Source organism: Engystomops pustulosus, chromosome 2 (genome assembly GCF_040894005.1).
Source record: "Engystomops pustulosus chromosome 2, aEngPut4.maternal, whole genome shotgun sequence".
Taxonomy (NCBI): domain Eukaryota; kingdom Metazoa; phylum Chordata; class Amphibia; order Anura; family Leptodactylidae; genus Engystomops; species Engystomops pustulosus.
The window spans coordinates 216,623,172-216,638,979 of NC_092412.1; the positions used below are offsets into that span (position 1 = coordinate 216,623,172).

The 15,808-nt window shown below is 42.0% G+C and overlaps 1 protein-coding gene across 5 annotated transcripts in view; it reads left to right on the forward strand.

The window, feature by feature from the left end:
- INPP5K (inositol polyphosphate-5-phosphatase K) overlaps positions 1–14,854 on the forward strand; it is a 39,227-nt gene extending 24,373 nt beyond the window's left edge. For 4 of the 5 annotated variants that reach the window (XM_072138143.1, XM_072138144.1, XM_072138142.1 and 1 more), the window contains 7 exons: positions 86–195; positions 2,831–2,857; positions 5,469–5,661; positions 6,354–6,491; positions 8,297–8,380; positions 8,934–9,038; positions 10,093–14,854. In XM_072138143.1, coding sequence (XP_071994244.1) covers positions 86–195; positions 2,831–2,857; positions 5,469–5,661; positions 6,354–6,491; positions 8,297–8,380; positions 8,934–9,038; positions 10,093–10,188 — 753 coding nt within the window. In that variant the 3' untranslated portion in view covers positions 10,189–14,854. The remainder of the gene's footprint in view (positions 1–85; positions 196–2,830; positions 2,858–5,468; positions 5,662–6,353; positions 6,492–8,296; positions 8,381–8,933; positions 9,039–10,092) is intronic. The other variant, XM_072138141.1, reaches the window with a different exon arrangement.
- The last annotated feature ends 954 nt before the right edge of the window (positions 14,855–15,808 follow it).

Sequence of the window (15,808 nt, forward strand, 5' to 3'; positions counted from 1 at the left end):
TTAATAATTTTGTAGTGACCTGCAAACATCATATTTTAGAAAGCAATTTTTCGACCATATTTTTCTTTTTTTTGTGCTTGTCTAGTTAAATATTGCGAAGAAGAAAGAGCGATTTCTCCAAGGATTTCTGGAGGGGCCATTGAAGTTTAAGCCAACATACAAATTTGACCTGAATTCAGATGTATATGATACAAGGTAAAATTATCTGAAAACCTTAGTGTTAAAATGCATAATAAGTCAAGTGTTATATTCTTTTAAAGGCAACCTGTTATCAGGATACCTTTTTCTGGCTCCACCATGTCCCCATAGGGAGGAGTGTGCACATTTTTCTGATAAAAAGAAAACTTAGAGGAAAGTTTACTTTTCTCTCTGAGGAGCAGCGTCCCATGTCCCATGAGAGTGGCCAGTAAGAATCGGTGTCCCCCGCACCATTGTGTTTCCAGAGGGTAGGGGGGGACCACTTTTCACTGGCCACTCCCATGGGACACTGCTCTGCAGAGGGAAAGGTAAACTTTTATCTAACTCTTCTTTTTATCAGGAAAAATACACTTTAGCAATGTGCACACTATTCTCTATGGGACATGGAGAAGCCAGAAAAAGGGCTCCCAATGACAGGTTCATTTTAAGTTTCCCAGTTAAGGAATTTAAGAAAACCTATTCAAAGAGCAAACTTCAAAAATAGCGCATATAATAAAAGATTGCACAACGTTCCTCAGTATGCTTAGATAAAGGGTTCATTCAGATGGCCATTTGCTCACCAGAACAGATCCCAGGCAAGCACAGGGCCGGACGGGGGCGCTCTTCACCCCTCACTTCTTCATAGAAAGATGAGAAATGGTGTGCTCACCGCTTTGTGACCAGGGTACCTAGAAGTCTATGGGGGCCGTGTGCTCACCGCACCGTGACCAGGGGACCTAGAAGTCTATGGGGGCCCTGTGCTCACCGCACCGTGACCAGGGGACCTAGAAGTCTATGGGGGCCGTGTGCTCACCGCTTTGTGACCAAGGGACCTAGAAGTCTATGGGGGCCCTGTGCTCACCGCACCGTGACCAGGGGATGTAGAAGTCTATGGGGGCCCTGTGCTCACCGCATCCTGACCAGGGGACCTAGAAATCTATAGGGGGCCCTGTGCTCACCGCATCCTGACCAGGGGACCTAGAAATCTATAGGGGGCCCTGTGCTCACCGCATCCTTACCAGGGGACCTAGAAGTCTATGGGGGCCGTGTGCTCACCGCACCGTGACCAGGGGACCTAGAAGTCTATGGGGGCCCTGTGCTCACCGCACCGTGACCAGGGGACCTAGAAGTCTATGGGGGCCCTGTGCTCACCGCTTTGTGACCAAGGGACCTAGAAGTCTATGGGGGCCCTGTGCTCACCGCACCGTGACCAGGGGACGTAGAAGTCTATGGGGGCCCTGTGCTCAACGCACCGTGACCAGGGGACGTCGAAGTCTATGGGGGCCGTGTGCTCACTGCTTCGTGACCAAGGGACCTAGAAGTCTATGGGGGCCCTGTGCTCACCGCATCCTGACCAGGGGACCTAGAAACCTATAGGGGGCCATGTGCTCACCGCATCCTTACCAGGGGACGTAGAAGTCTATGGGGGTCACAAATCATGCGACCAGATCACGGCCCCATAACTGCCATGTGAATAAGCCCTTACTCAACTGGTTCTCTCTCACCATTATGTGGATTATTTCTTAGTTATAGTCTGACTGTATACATGTGGTCACTAGCAGCAGGTATGGACATTATGACACATGTGGACTGCATGTAAATGAATCTTGCTCTTCTGAATCAAATACAGTCATGTCTGAGCTAAAAGTCAATAGAAGGGGGCGGTGGGCAGGGGAACCAAGAAAAGTTGTTTTTGGATGGGTTTTCCAGGATAATTATTTTGATTATAGATGAGCAGACTTGATGTCCGGGTTCGGCCGCCGTACCCAGATGTATTGGCGGATTGGAAGCCGAACAGCCAATTCAACAAATGAATGCCTAGCAACTAGCCATGGTTTTGATTGACCGGAGGGAGTTCCACTGGCCAGTCATAGCCGTGGCTAATAGCTAGGGGTGTTTAGTTCCAGATTGGCTGTTCGGCCACCAATCCAGGAATCCATCCGGGTCGGGATCATCAAGTTCCCTAATCTCAAATCTTCATGATTTATCCTAAGGAAAGGTTGTTAATGTCAGATCCATGGGATCCATTAGCCCAGACTCTTGTTGATCAGTTGTTAGCAGTAGCTCTTCGAATAATAGGAGAATAGATTCAGAAGACCAGCTCCGCGTCCCGTGCAATGGCCAACTACGGGGACTGCGTCTTCCATCAAAAAGTTCTAGAAGAAATAACAGAATAGACTAACAGACAACACGAGAGATGGTGTGAACTTAGCCTAACATGTTGCTCACAGGAGAGGTACAGCATAAACAGGATGTGACCTCATACAATGGGGAGAATCACAAAAGAGCAAAGACACATGGGAAGTTACATCATCAATAGCTCATAACCATATACCACAGTGACCATTGGGTGATAGTATGGACATCTTGGTATACAACATAATATTGAATAAGAATTCAATAAATGGATCCTGGCTGGAACAGCACACAGCTAGTCTTCCTACTTCTACTCTCTGTTACTATTCCACCACCAAATTGCTACCCATAGCAGATTGTCGGTAGGAGTCCAGAGTGCTGGACCCCCATCAATCTAGGGGGGATAATCTATCCTTTGGATACGTCATCAGTTTTATTATCCTAGAAAAGCAACCTTCAGTAGTTTTTATTATAATAATATTCTTGATATGTACTGATTGATCTGCTTCATTTTTAGATGGAAGAAGTCACTATTGGGATTTAAGTAAGAGTTAATCCTTTGCATCCCCCGACTAAACCTAGTTGTAGATTTTACTAATATAAAACAATCAGTAGTATCCGCCATGTACTAGTTGCCATTTCACATGTGTTTCTCTTTGTTGATTTCGGATTTGTCTAGTATTGTCCCTAATTGTGAATAAATAGGAATACTGCATTTTTATGTTTTTTTATTTACTAAGAATTAACTTCAAGAGAATGAATCTTGGATATTAAAAATACACAGAATATTTAACCCTATACGGACCAGGCCTTTGTTTTTCTATTTCACAAAGGGATTAAATAGTATAAAAATGGTAGTTTCTGAAAGTCGGTCTTATACTCAAATTTTTTATTAAACTGTCCAGTCTAGCTTAGTACAACTTATTTTTTGGTTTAGTTTACACCAGAAATCTTCAACAGCACTTTTGAACACTAAAATGCTCTGTTGGCGGAGTTAAATTGGGTATCATGGGCACAAAGCAGACCCTAGCTGAGTAGCGTAGTTGCGCCACACAGGCATCAAGCCTAACATGGACGTAGTGCAGATCCATTTGGGCATCGTGGGCATCACGGAGAGGCACCTGGATAGCCTGGGCACATCACAGAGCCTTCTTGAGAGGAGTAGGAGCGCCGCAGAGCCAACCTGGGTAGTGTGCGCATGGCACAGAGCTACCCGGATAGCATGTGTGTCGCATAGCCATCCTGGGTAGCATGGGCATGCCGCATAGCCATCTGAATAGCATGGGCATACCAGGGAGCCATCCCGGGTAGCATGGCCATACCAGGGAGTCATGCCGGGTAGCATGGGCATACCGGGGAGCCATCCCCGGGTAGCATGGGCATACCGGGGAGCCATCCCCGGGTAGCATGGGCATACCGGGGAGCCATCCCCGGGTAGCATGGGCATACCGGGGAGCCATCCCCGGGTAGCATGGGCATACCGGGGAGCCATCCCCGGGTAGCATGGGCATACCGGGGAGCCATCCCCGGGTAGCATGGGCATACCGGGGAGCCATCCCCGGGTAGCATGGGCATACCGGGGAGCCATCCCCGGGTAGCATGGGCATACCGGGGAGCCATCCCCGGGTAGCATGGGCATACCGGGGAGCCATCCCCGGGTAGCATGGGCATACCGGGGAGCCATCCCCGGGTAGCATGGGCATACCGGGGAGCCATCCCCGGGTAGCATGGGCATACCGGGGAGCCATCCCCGGGTAGCATGGGCATACCGGGGAGCCATCCCCGGGTAGCATGGGCATACCGGGGAGCCATCCCCGGGTAGCATGGGCATACCGGGGAGCCATCCCCGGGTAGCATGGGCATACCGGGGAGCCATCCCCGGGTAGCATGGGCATACCGGGGAGCAACCAGGTTATCACACAGATTTTATCTTGATTCTGCAGATAACCCGCACTGCGCGGTTGAAATATGCACTGCTGTTATAGGATATATTTTTTCTTACAAACTTTTATCACATGACAGAAATACCATTTTCAAGCCCTACAGCACCAGGTTAGTTTAATATCTGATAACACTCTTGGATTTTTTTATTATTTTTTTTGTTACATAAAAACATGAAAAATCACATACAGTTTAACTGAGGCATTTCTTTTACCTGCACCATTTAAACATATTCTTTGCTAGTGCTAGAACGATTCCGCAGGATAAATAAAGAAACAATTACGTAAAATATTACTTTAATATCCAAGAGGTATTCTCTTCTCTTACAAATGAATGAAATGTCCCGGTTATTTGTACAGTACATTGCTTTGGTGTTATTTATAGATGATCAATGCTTGTAGCGTCCTTTGTGAAAAAAAATGATGTGCGAATCTAAAAAACACATACGTAATTGTCTCTGGCGCTCCAGCAGAACAGTTCAGTGAGTCCTAACCACATAAAGTGCCAGCTCCCAGCACGACCGCTGCCTAATGAGCACCGAATGTGGGAGAAATGTCCTCTTTCCTCTTTATAATTAGACTCTTCTTTCTCCTGTTTTCCACTATCACACAGCAGCTTGTTAACCAGTTTATATTTCTTATACATTCTACCAATATATATGTATATACTTTTCATATAGATATATAACAAATTGTTTTCATGTATGTATTTATTGGAATATCCATATCATCCATATCACTACATGTTCAGATGAAACAATAGGACTGGGTGCCCTGCTCTTGGGAGCTTACAGTCAATGAGGAAGAGGAGGTGAAGCATAAGGTCTTGGTGATTGTACAATGGCCAGGTTTTGCTTTATGCGCAGAAATAAACCCCCATCCACATGCATGAAAGCCATTTGCGCTCAAAAAATTTTGCAGCAAATCACAAGCAAGCACGTTGTTGTGTAAATACAACAAAACTAGCGATATTTAAAGATTGATATATGATTAAATGACTACATTATAAAATGAAAGTTTTGCAGGCTCAATAAACCACATTAGGAAGATTTTTCTCAAATTATAGCCAGTACAGATCCTAACATCTATAGTAAGTTACTTGCCTTTCTTGATGCAGCAGATGCATTATACTTCTCATCTATGGTGGAGATCAGATTTCGGTAGGACGGAAACTGTAAATAACCTGTGATATATATATTTTGCATTATTTTCTAGTGGGAAAAAGCGCAAACCAGCTTGGACAGATCGCATTCTTTGGAGGTTAAAGGAAGATTCCGAAAATGAACTGGATGAAGCTGCGGCGTCAGATTTTGAGCAGATCTTAAAAATTAATTTAGAAAAATATACAAGTCATATGAGCTTTGGAATAAGTGATCACAAGCCAGTAACAGGAACCTTCACATTACAGGTACATATGTCACAAGTCGCTGCAGTGTGTGATTCTGCTTATTAAAGTCTCATTTACAATTGTTTTGAATGGATGTAGAGAGGCAGATGTAACAATCTGCAGCAAAATCTAGCATATACCATTTTAGGCACTTTTTGGGCCTGTAAGAAAACCAGGTGCAACCTAGGGAAAAGGGGACATGACTTTGCAAGAAAAGTCAGTGTGCCAAAATTTTGGAGCAGTTTGCTGTAAAGAACAAGTCCGTTTCTCATCTCCCTCTGCAACATCCACTATATTCTATAGAAGTCATGTCACAGACAGATCAGTATGAGTCGGCACATCCTTCTGCTTGTATCAGCCGTGCCTATATCCCCTCCATGTGAAACACCCCCAGAAAAGAAAGTCGTTTTTATTTGACATGGTACTACTTATCCAGTGAGAAGGGAGACTGCAGCAGTGTATAAAGAAGAGCCAAAGCTGTGCTCCTTCATGTGAAATCCAAAGAGACAGAAGATGTGACCAGGGCCAGGAAATGCTCCACAGCCAAAACTCTGAATGTAGAAGATTCTGCAGTTTGGAAATAATTTATGCATGCATTATAAGACTAGCTAAGTGCATTTTATTTTACAATAGGAATTTAGTACCATATATATTTGATTTCTCTCATACAAAGGTGACAATAACCTCCAAGTGAATTGTAACATTTCTTGCAGATGAAACCTCTCATCCTTGAGCCTTCAGTTACATTGAGAGCAGAGGGGGAGTGGAACGCCGACCATGACTCCCTCATCAGCTATACTGTGAGCAAGGATTTTCCCAGCAGTACCTGGGACTGGATTGGGCTTTATAAGGTATGTAATGGTTGCTTCTTGCTTCTCCACGTTATGTTTAATTTTCTTTGTTCGTTGTATTTTTTTATGCAAGACTATTACCATTATTGTTTAACTTATTCCAGATTCTGATTTAAAGGGAACCTACCACCACGATTCTACCTATAAAGGTGAACGGGTGGTAGGTGCATGTATCTTTTTAGAGCTAATCCTCGCGTCCCCGCTATCTTTTTGAAATCTTTATTGCCCTAATATGTAAATTTTGTAAAGTGGCTACAGTGGAGTAACCGGACATGAGGCTACACATCACGGCTACTCCAAGCCCCAATAGCCTCTTTGCTCCTCCTACCCTGAGATCTTCGCTTCCCAGCTCCTCGTAGCTGCGCGCCCTCGTCCGCAGAGTCTGCGCATGAGCAGAACACAGGCCTGCGGCTATGCGGCCACTGCTCCGAAGCCGGAGCTACTGCACATGCGCAGAACATGGAGGAGCAAAGAGGCTACTGGGGCCTGTAGTAGCTGCAACGTGTAACCTCATGTCCGGCTACTCCACACCCCAGTAGCGCTTTACAAAATTTACATATTAGGGCAATAAAAATTTCAAAAAGATATTGGGGACGTGAGGATTAGCTCTAAAAAGAGCTATCCTCGCGTCCCATACATGCACCTACCACCTACCTACCTTTCTAGGTAGAATTGTGGTGGTAGGTTCCCTTTAACCAATTAAATACTGTATATACTTGAGTATAAGGCAAGTTTTTCAGAACAATTTTTGTGATGAATAAGCCCCACCCATATATATTAAAAGATAAAGTCTTTACTCGCCTTTCTGTACTCTACGACGGTCCTCTTCTTGATTTCTGTGTGCCTGGCAGCAAGGGGTCCATGCGCACTGGTGGCGCACAGACTATGACATCACCCGCTTGCTGACATATTGTGTCCTCCGGCAGTGACAAGTCAGTGCATGGTGGCGGTGCACACACTATGATGTCAGCAAGTCTATATTTTTTTCATTTTCTGAGTATACTGGGCCATGGGCTGGTAGGCTATATACTGGAATCATGGCTGGCTGGTTATTTACTGAGGGCATGGGCTGGCTAGCTATATAATGGGGGAATGGGCTGTCTGGCTATATACTAGGGGGCCAGGGCTAGCTGGCTATATATTAGGGGACTGACTATATACTGGAGGCATGGGCTGGCAGGCTAAATACTGGGGCCAGGGTCTATCTGGATATATAGTGGGGGCAGGGGCTAGCTGGCTGTATAATGTGGGGATTGGGTGGCTGGCTGCACGTTGGTGGCATGGGCCACCAGGCTGTATACTTGTGGTAGCCAGAGGGCTGGCAGCTTATACACTGGGGGCAGGCAAGGAGCTGGAAGGCTATATACTGGGGCAGGCAGGGTGCTGGCTGGCTATTTACTGGGGGCATGGGCTGGCTGTCTATATAATGGGGAGCAAGGGGCTGACTATATACTGGGGGGCATAGGCTGGCTAGCTATATACTTGAAGGCATTGGCTTGCTGGCTATATTCCAGGTGCAGAGGGCTGCCTAGCTATATACCAGGGGCAAGGGGCTGGCTAGCTATATGCTAGGGGGCAAAGAGCTGAGTAGCTATATACTGGTGGGAGGCTGTGACCAATACATTTCCCACACAAGGCTTATATTTGATTCAGTTTTTTTCTGGTAAAATTAGGCACCTCCGTTTATATTCAAGTCAGCTTATACTCATGTATATATGGTATTTGTTACACAGAGACATTTTAATAAATCTTTTACTGTAGTAACTACTGAGGGGCTTTATATGGATCCTCTGTTTTAATTCTAGGCTGGCTTTAGACATACAAATGACTATGTCACTTATGCCTGGGTTAAAGATGATGAAATATCTTTTAGTAAAGACTGTAGTCAGGTAAGAATACATACAATATTTTGTCTAACTGTTTGTTGTCTTTAAATTCACTTTTGTCACGCTTGTGATAGAATATAGAATATACATACAATCCAATATTTCAGCTTTCCAAATGTTTGTTATGATGACATTTCACTTGGATGAGACATCACTTTATGATTGGTGACCTTGAGTTGTGAGATTGAGAGTGAAAGGGCCACAACATTGATCAAGTACCAAATCAATTTCCTTGTTTTTACCCGCACCTTGGTCCCTGGCCAACTAGATGTGCAGCACAACACCAGCAGGTACCATTCACTGTCAGGGTCCATAGGGTTCCTGGTGGTCAGCCCCCCCCATACATTATAAAGTAATGTCCAGTTCTAAGTTAATACCATTACTTTATGAGCCATTTTAATACTTTTCCACTTACACTTAAATCATGGTGTCCCTTGATTTACATGATTTTTTTGTAATGTACCCTAAAATTTCCCCACAATGCTGTCAAAAGATCTGTTTAATAGAATGTTGCTTGATGTAACCTTGTGACCTTTCAATCCTTGCCCCTTTCTAGGTTTACATTAATGCTGATGAAATTCCACTTGATGGAGGTGAATTTTTGTTGGGCTATTTCTGTCATAATTTACAATGTTTGGCTGGTATCAGTGATCCTTTCCAGGTATGTGGATTAACTACACGTGCCAGGGGTTCTAGTAGCTAGTGGAGTAATGTAAGTTCTTGCTATATATCGGCAAGCACAACTTTAGTCTTTAGTTTAATATTTGTAATATTGTAATATTTGTAGAGTAGCCCCCACAGTAAGTTATAATATATATTTCCACCATAATACATTTTGACACTAACACCTCCATAAAATCTAATAATATATATTGCAAATATATATTTCAATGGGAGCTAAGAGCAGATTCTGCCTTTTTCTTACCATGTACTCCCATTAAAAATAAAAAATGATGGTTTCTTTTTTCATATTAAAGGAAATCTACCATTTGTTTTTATGCATTATGAACCAAACATATCTCGAGAATTCTGTGGCTATACCAATGCAGAAACATATCTTGTTTAACTCCTGAAGTGAGTGGTTTTGCTGAAAATACAATTCTAAAATTATGATAATGATAATGTCGCTCCTCTGGCTGCCGTGTTGCTTAATAATAATAATAATCTTTATTTATATAGGACCATCAAATTTCGTAGCACTTTACAAATCATAGGGGACATATACAAATATAATATTACATTACAGAGTACAAACATTCATATGGAACAATAGGAGTGAGGGCCCTGCTCACAAGAGCTTACAGTCTATTCTCCTAATTATGCACTGCACCAGCTGAGAATACGTCATTACTGTGTTGTCCCTGACAGGCAGAAGTAATCAATTGCTGAACCATCCCCCAGCTGCTTTGTATGAGTCATCCAGCTCAGGTTGAATAGTCTTGTCTGGACAGTTCAGGCAGCTCTTTTATGTACGGCACCGAGCTTTCCCAAGGTCCTGAATTTCATAATTGTTTTTTGGGCAAAACCACTCGATTCAGGGATTAAACAAGATATGTTTCTGCATCAGTGTAGCTGCAGCAATCTCAAGGTATGTTTGGTTCACATTGCATAAAACAAATGGTAGATTTCCTTTAAAACCTAGCTGTGTGAACATACCCCAAAATGTATTTGCCTCATCTGACAACCGACACCCTGTGTTTCTTTTCGTTATCCAGATACAGCCAGGTAGGATCTTATCATCAAAAGAGGGCACTGAAGAAAAGAATGATGATTCCACCAAGTCGGACATGTTCATGGGAGCGGGGTTTTAGAGGTCTTGTGATCTGCGCTGAGGTTCTTGTTTGGGTGAATGCCTTGATGTGCTCTTCAGCAGCACAAGAACGCTGCATCTGCTTAGCTTTGTTGTGCTCTGCAAAAATGTGTTTACATCCTTCAAGGAGAATATATCATAATATCACTGGACACAGCAGAACACCCATGGACCATTTTAGGTTTTTTTAATCATTTCAATTTACAGAGTCGTTACTTTTACCCAGGAGGTGTTATTTTAATTTGTAAATGATGGAGTGACTAGTGCTCAAAACTTTGTAGTCACCAATTACTTTTTTTTCAGACTTTGTAGTAACCCTATAGATTGGATCTTACATATATGTTTCAAAGTGCACCTACTACTGATGACTATCTCCAGGGACCGAATTACTGGTTATATGTCCCTCAATGTACACTGTGCTTTTCTACAATTTCTTATCTCATGTCTTTTAATGGTCAAACAATTTCTTATAACTATTAGTCAAGTGGCCTTGTATCATGCGTTGTTTGCGCTTACAATCGTTTTGTATGGTGATTTACAGTATGAGGTACAGTATATACAGTTGCAGTTATATAACTTTGTGTTATACATATGTCTGTGTATTGGATAGCACAACAGGCAGGGAAAAACATGGCTTCATTTTCAGATGTCGTCCATGGATAGGTTTCGGGTATGCACCAGAAGCTTTACCTGTAAAATACAGCAGGAAAATGAAGTGTGAAAAGAGCCTTATTCAATTTAGAAAGCATTTATTTAAAGGGGTTGTCCACTTTCAGGAAATATTTTATATGGTTTGTGTAAGGGAAAGTTATACAATTTTCCAATATACTTTCTGTGTTAATTCCACAGGGTTTTCTAGATCTCTGCTTGCTGTCCTGCTATAGAAAGCTTCTATGTTTACTTCTTGTGGATAGAAATCTGTCCCTGATCATGTGATGGATACGCAGGTGCACAAGGTATAAGTATCACACGGCTCTGATTACTCTCTGTGATGAGGGTGCGGTCACACTTACCGCTAGCGCTGCGTTTACAAAACGTTTGAAAGCACAACGCTAGCAATATAGGTGATCGCACCCTGAACCTGCGTATCCATCACAAACCATGAACAGATTTCTATCCACTGGAAGTAAATATAGAAGCTTTCTATAGCAGGACAGCAAGCAGAGATCTAGGAAACTGTGAGGAATTTATGCACAAAGTATACTGTAAGATTGTATAACTTTTCCTTACACAAACATATCAATTATTGCTGAAAGTAGACAACTCCTTTAAGCTTCTAGATTAGTTCTAGTTAAACCTCAGCGCCAGGTGGCCGCAGGCAGGGACGCTTTGGCCTAGCGAATTTACTATAACCTGCACCAGTGAAATACAGCGTTAAAGCGAAGAATTTTTGACAAATTGTTGAAAACAAGTGTCTATTTTCATATGTGTTTAGGAAAAATACAGTTCTGTACCTTTATGTATTCAGTATTGTATGTCAATAGCCTTTGAAAGTTGATTCTTAGCCTCTCATGTGGGGCACACCGTAATGTAATTTATATCTCCAAAACAGCAGTCTGCCTATCCTAAGATTTTATTAACCCCCCCCCCCCCCCTGTCATAGCACTGTGATACAGAGTTTACAAATAATTACATATAAGTGATATATAAAATCATACCATAGGTGCATTCAGATGTAAATCCCCTCTCTGCAGGCATCCTGTAGACACAAGCCCTCTGCGTAAATCCTGCCCTGGAGGTGTTCTACTTTATCTTTATGTAATTATGTATCTGATTATGAAATTGAAATTAATATATAAACTCATTACCTCCTATGTAGGTACATATTCTCAGAATGCTATAGGAGGAGGAATTGAGTATAGGGTATTTATGACTTCTGACAATCCACAGTGTAAAGGGTAAGACAACCCACATTATAAACCCTTTGTAACTATGATAATGGAGGACATAGACTTTGTGCATCGGCATATGAGGAAAGCCCTGTCCTTCCGGCGTCGCATTTGCGGCCCCCTGATGTATTCGGTCAGCTGTGCTGGCATACAATTCAACTGAGTAGCGATATGATGTCAGGAAGGGGGGTCTTGGCTGTTGGATCCCCATCTCAATCAGAAGAACAGGAAATTGCAAGTTCCCCTTATCTGCACCATAGCACCGGACTTCCGGATTTCTGGCGCACTGCATGCTGATCCAGAAGTCCTATAGAAACACAAGATAGAGCCCCATCCTGTGCTCCTTTGACTTCAACAGCTGAGACCACCCACAATCATATATTTATGCCGTGTCCTGTGGATAGAGGTTAAATATAGTTAATGACATAACCCCTATAATTCTTTTAATGGGAACTTGTCATCAAGAAGAGGCACAATAAACCTTACACATGCCCCACTGTGCCTTTTTTGAAAATTACAGTTTAAATCTGCCTCCTTCCACAAGTAAAAATTGTTCCCCAAACTTTTTCTGCTTTTGTCTATGTTGGCTCCACCCACTGGTGTGTGGCTCTGCCCACCGCCAATTGGCCACGCCCACTGTGTGGGGTGTGAAATAGTTACAACATCTGCAATTTCCCACACACTGCTTAATAACACCATACAGTTAGAGGGACAGCATTTTAGTAAGGACAGGGAGAGGCGGGGGTTCACTGACAGCCTGGAAGAAAACCTGACTCTTCTCTTCAGAAATTGACTCATCTATACTCATTTGCATATCAGAAAAATGGCTGTAATTATGGTACAGTTGCTCAGTGGAACAACATTGTAAGTGATATGGGGAGAACTTTTAACCCTTTACCAGCTGGTATTACTGGTATGAAGGGTAAAATTCTTTAAATTATATTTTTAACCACAAATGGGTAAATGGGTGGCTAGGCGGTCCCTTTCAGGCACACCATTGACTTCAAAGAATTATGTTTAGATTTAAAGGACTTTCAAGGACCAAAAGATCACGAGTGCCTTGTTCCTTTATACTGTGGGAAATCTGAGGAGCTTTATCTTCGCCTGCTCCTATTTGTGTATTGTAGGCTTTGATCTTACTTTACACATGGAAAGTTTACATGTGTTCACCACATGGTGAATTACTCTGTTGCCGTTAACAGTTTAGCTTCTCTGGCATCAATCTTTATGATCCGGTATATAGAAAGTAAATGGGTTATGGGTTACATTGTTTTCTCTTTCAAAAGTTCAAGAGCCGTTTCGGGCTTCAAGCCCCATGGTTTTCTATGCATCCATTCTTGTATGTATCTTATTGTTGTCTATGGAACCTGGTAGATACTTATTGTAGTTTCTGGTATGTTCTAGTTATTTATTAGAAATTCATAATCTTCTACTGCTGGTAATGTATATGATCTTATGTTAGCTACTGAATCTTTATCATTCTTCGGTATACTGCGATCCATATGGCATATAAAGCTCTGTTCACACTACTGTGCAGAGGTTGCTAATGAAAGAGCAGCACAGCATTCAGAATTATTTTGGCCTTAAAAATTAAATGAATCCCCAGATGAAACCTATCATAGCACCGAACAGAGACCACCAGCTCCCCATTTGGATGAGTAAAATGTGGAATCTCTCACTGAAACAAAAGTGAACTGATTTCTTCATTATTTTACTTTTATTTTTAAACTTTGTCAATGTAAAATTTAGAGTTGGAATTGAGTTCCTTTCTACTTTATTTTAATAGTTCCATTGTAAAATTGAATGGACCACAATATTCTAATCTATCAACGGGTTATAGTTCTGTGATCTATAAACTAGAATGAATGATATGTTAATTGGTCATAAGAGAACTACATGTTCCAGCATATTCTGAGAGACCAAGCTTCATTTTGATCTGTTTTATTGGGAAAATGTGTGTTGGATATATCAGTGTATAAAATAACATGGTATTTTTCAATATATCTTTGAAGCCTTAAGAAGACAATTCATATGAAAATTGGCTTCTCTAAAACCCCACAATTTAGATATTATTTGCAGAGAAATGCTAAGCATTAAAATAAAGAACACTGGATGGACTGGGAACACTAGAGGCTTTCCCTTCTGGCTCCAAAGAAGTTTCCAGTACATGGCTCAAACCGGGTATAAATATACCCCCAATTGGGTATTTGGATAGGATTATCTTTCTGAGACAACCCTTAAAGGGCATCTACCACCAGGATAAAAGACTGTATGTAAATAAGCCTGAGGGGCTCCGGGCTCCATTAACACCTATGGGGCCCCTCAGGCTCATTTGCATTCAGTCCTTCATCCTGGTGTTAGATGCCCTTTAAAGTATTCCATTCCCAATATTTTCAAAAGAAAACTATTCCACGCTTTTACTTCCTGGCCAGGTATTAGTACATGCACTTATTCTATGTGTTACCCAGAGCCTACAGCGAGTTCTTTTAGAAGATAAGTATATTATTTATTAGTTGAGATGTACATATAATTATTGTATTTAGTAAATGCTCTTATTTGGAATAATCTATTTAGCTATTTTAAAGTGTTCTGTGGGTTTTACTGCATAAAAGAATTAAAATAGCCCAGCTGTCTACTTCTGACACATCATTGTAAGACCTCCTTGTTAGAATTGTCTTATATTCACATCCTATGTCAAACTATAACCATGGTTGTTGTTTTATTTTCAATTATTGAGATTTTGGATACTAACAAATAAACCTAGAATGAAAAAGCTTTCTTATTGTTGTATTTTTTTTTATTCTTCCTTTAAGTTTAGAGGTTGTACCAGGTTTGCATGTTATCCCCTATCCACATGACCTGATTGGACTCCCAGAAATTTAGAGAAGAGGGTCCTATTCTCACTAGTTGGTAGAGCAGCAGGTTGAGCATAAGTCCTTTGAAAGGTGAATCAAGGTCTGTAGTTCCTGCATTATAGTAAATTTATCCCAGTATCCCAATATGTCTAGATTCTGCTATTGATCTAGTACCATGTGCATTCCCGGCGCCAATAGATGTGTGAGCCGCTTCTGGATACGCTGAGAAATGCTGAAGACGTCTTATGTCTTACATTGTATCCTGCTTACTCATCTCAGCCACTCTACAAACTGTCTCCGTTTTGTGACTCACTAGTCTCTGGCTGCAACCCCAATCTATTTTTACTCATTGGAAATCTCCATTTGACTAAGACAGTAAAAAGAAGAAAAAAAAGAGAAAAGAGGGGAAAAAAAGACACTAAAAAAATTGCATTAATCTAACAGATACTGAAAAGTTTCTTATTAAAAAATTTTAATTCTCTGACCTAACAAAAAAAATCAATCTCAATCCCAGTCACTGATTTCTTTGATGTGCTGGTTCTGATGTGGCTCGGGCCTTCTGTTACGCTCTACTTTTTGGAAAAGTTTAGGAGGGTGCACCCCTGCTCTTCATGGAGTGTGACAATAAAAATACCCCCTATAATATTTTGTCTTCAAGGTGTCTACAATACTGTGAAAGGATGTCAAATTAGCATCCCATACACAAGCTACACAAGAATTGAGTTAAAAAGAGAAAAAAACGGCAATCTTAACCTAATTCCATGCCAATCCCACCTTTACCAACTGCCAGCTCAGTCTCCTGGTTCTCCCCTTATGCATAACTCTGCTACACCCAACATTGCCCGCAGTCTCGATGCACCTTGGCCATACCTCCAAA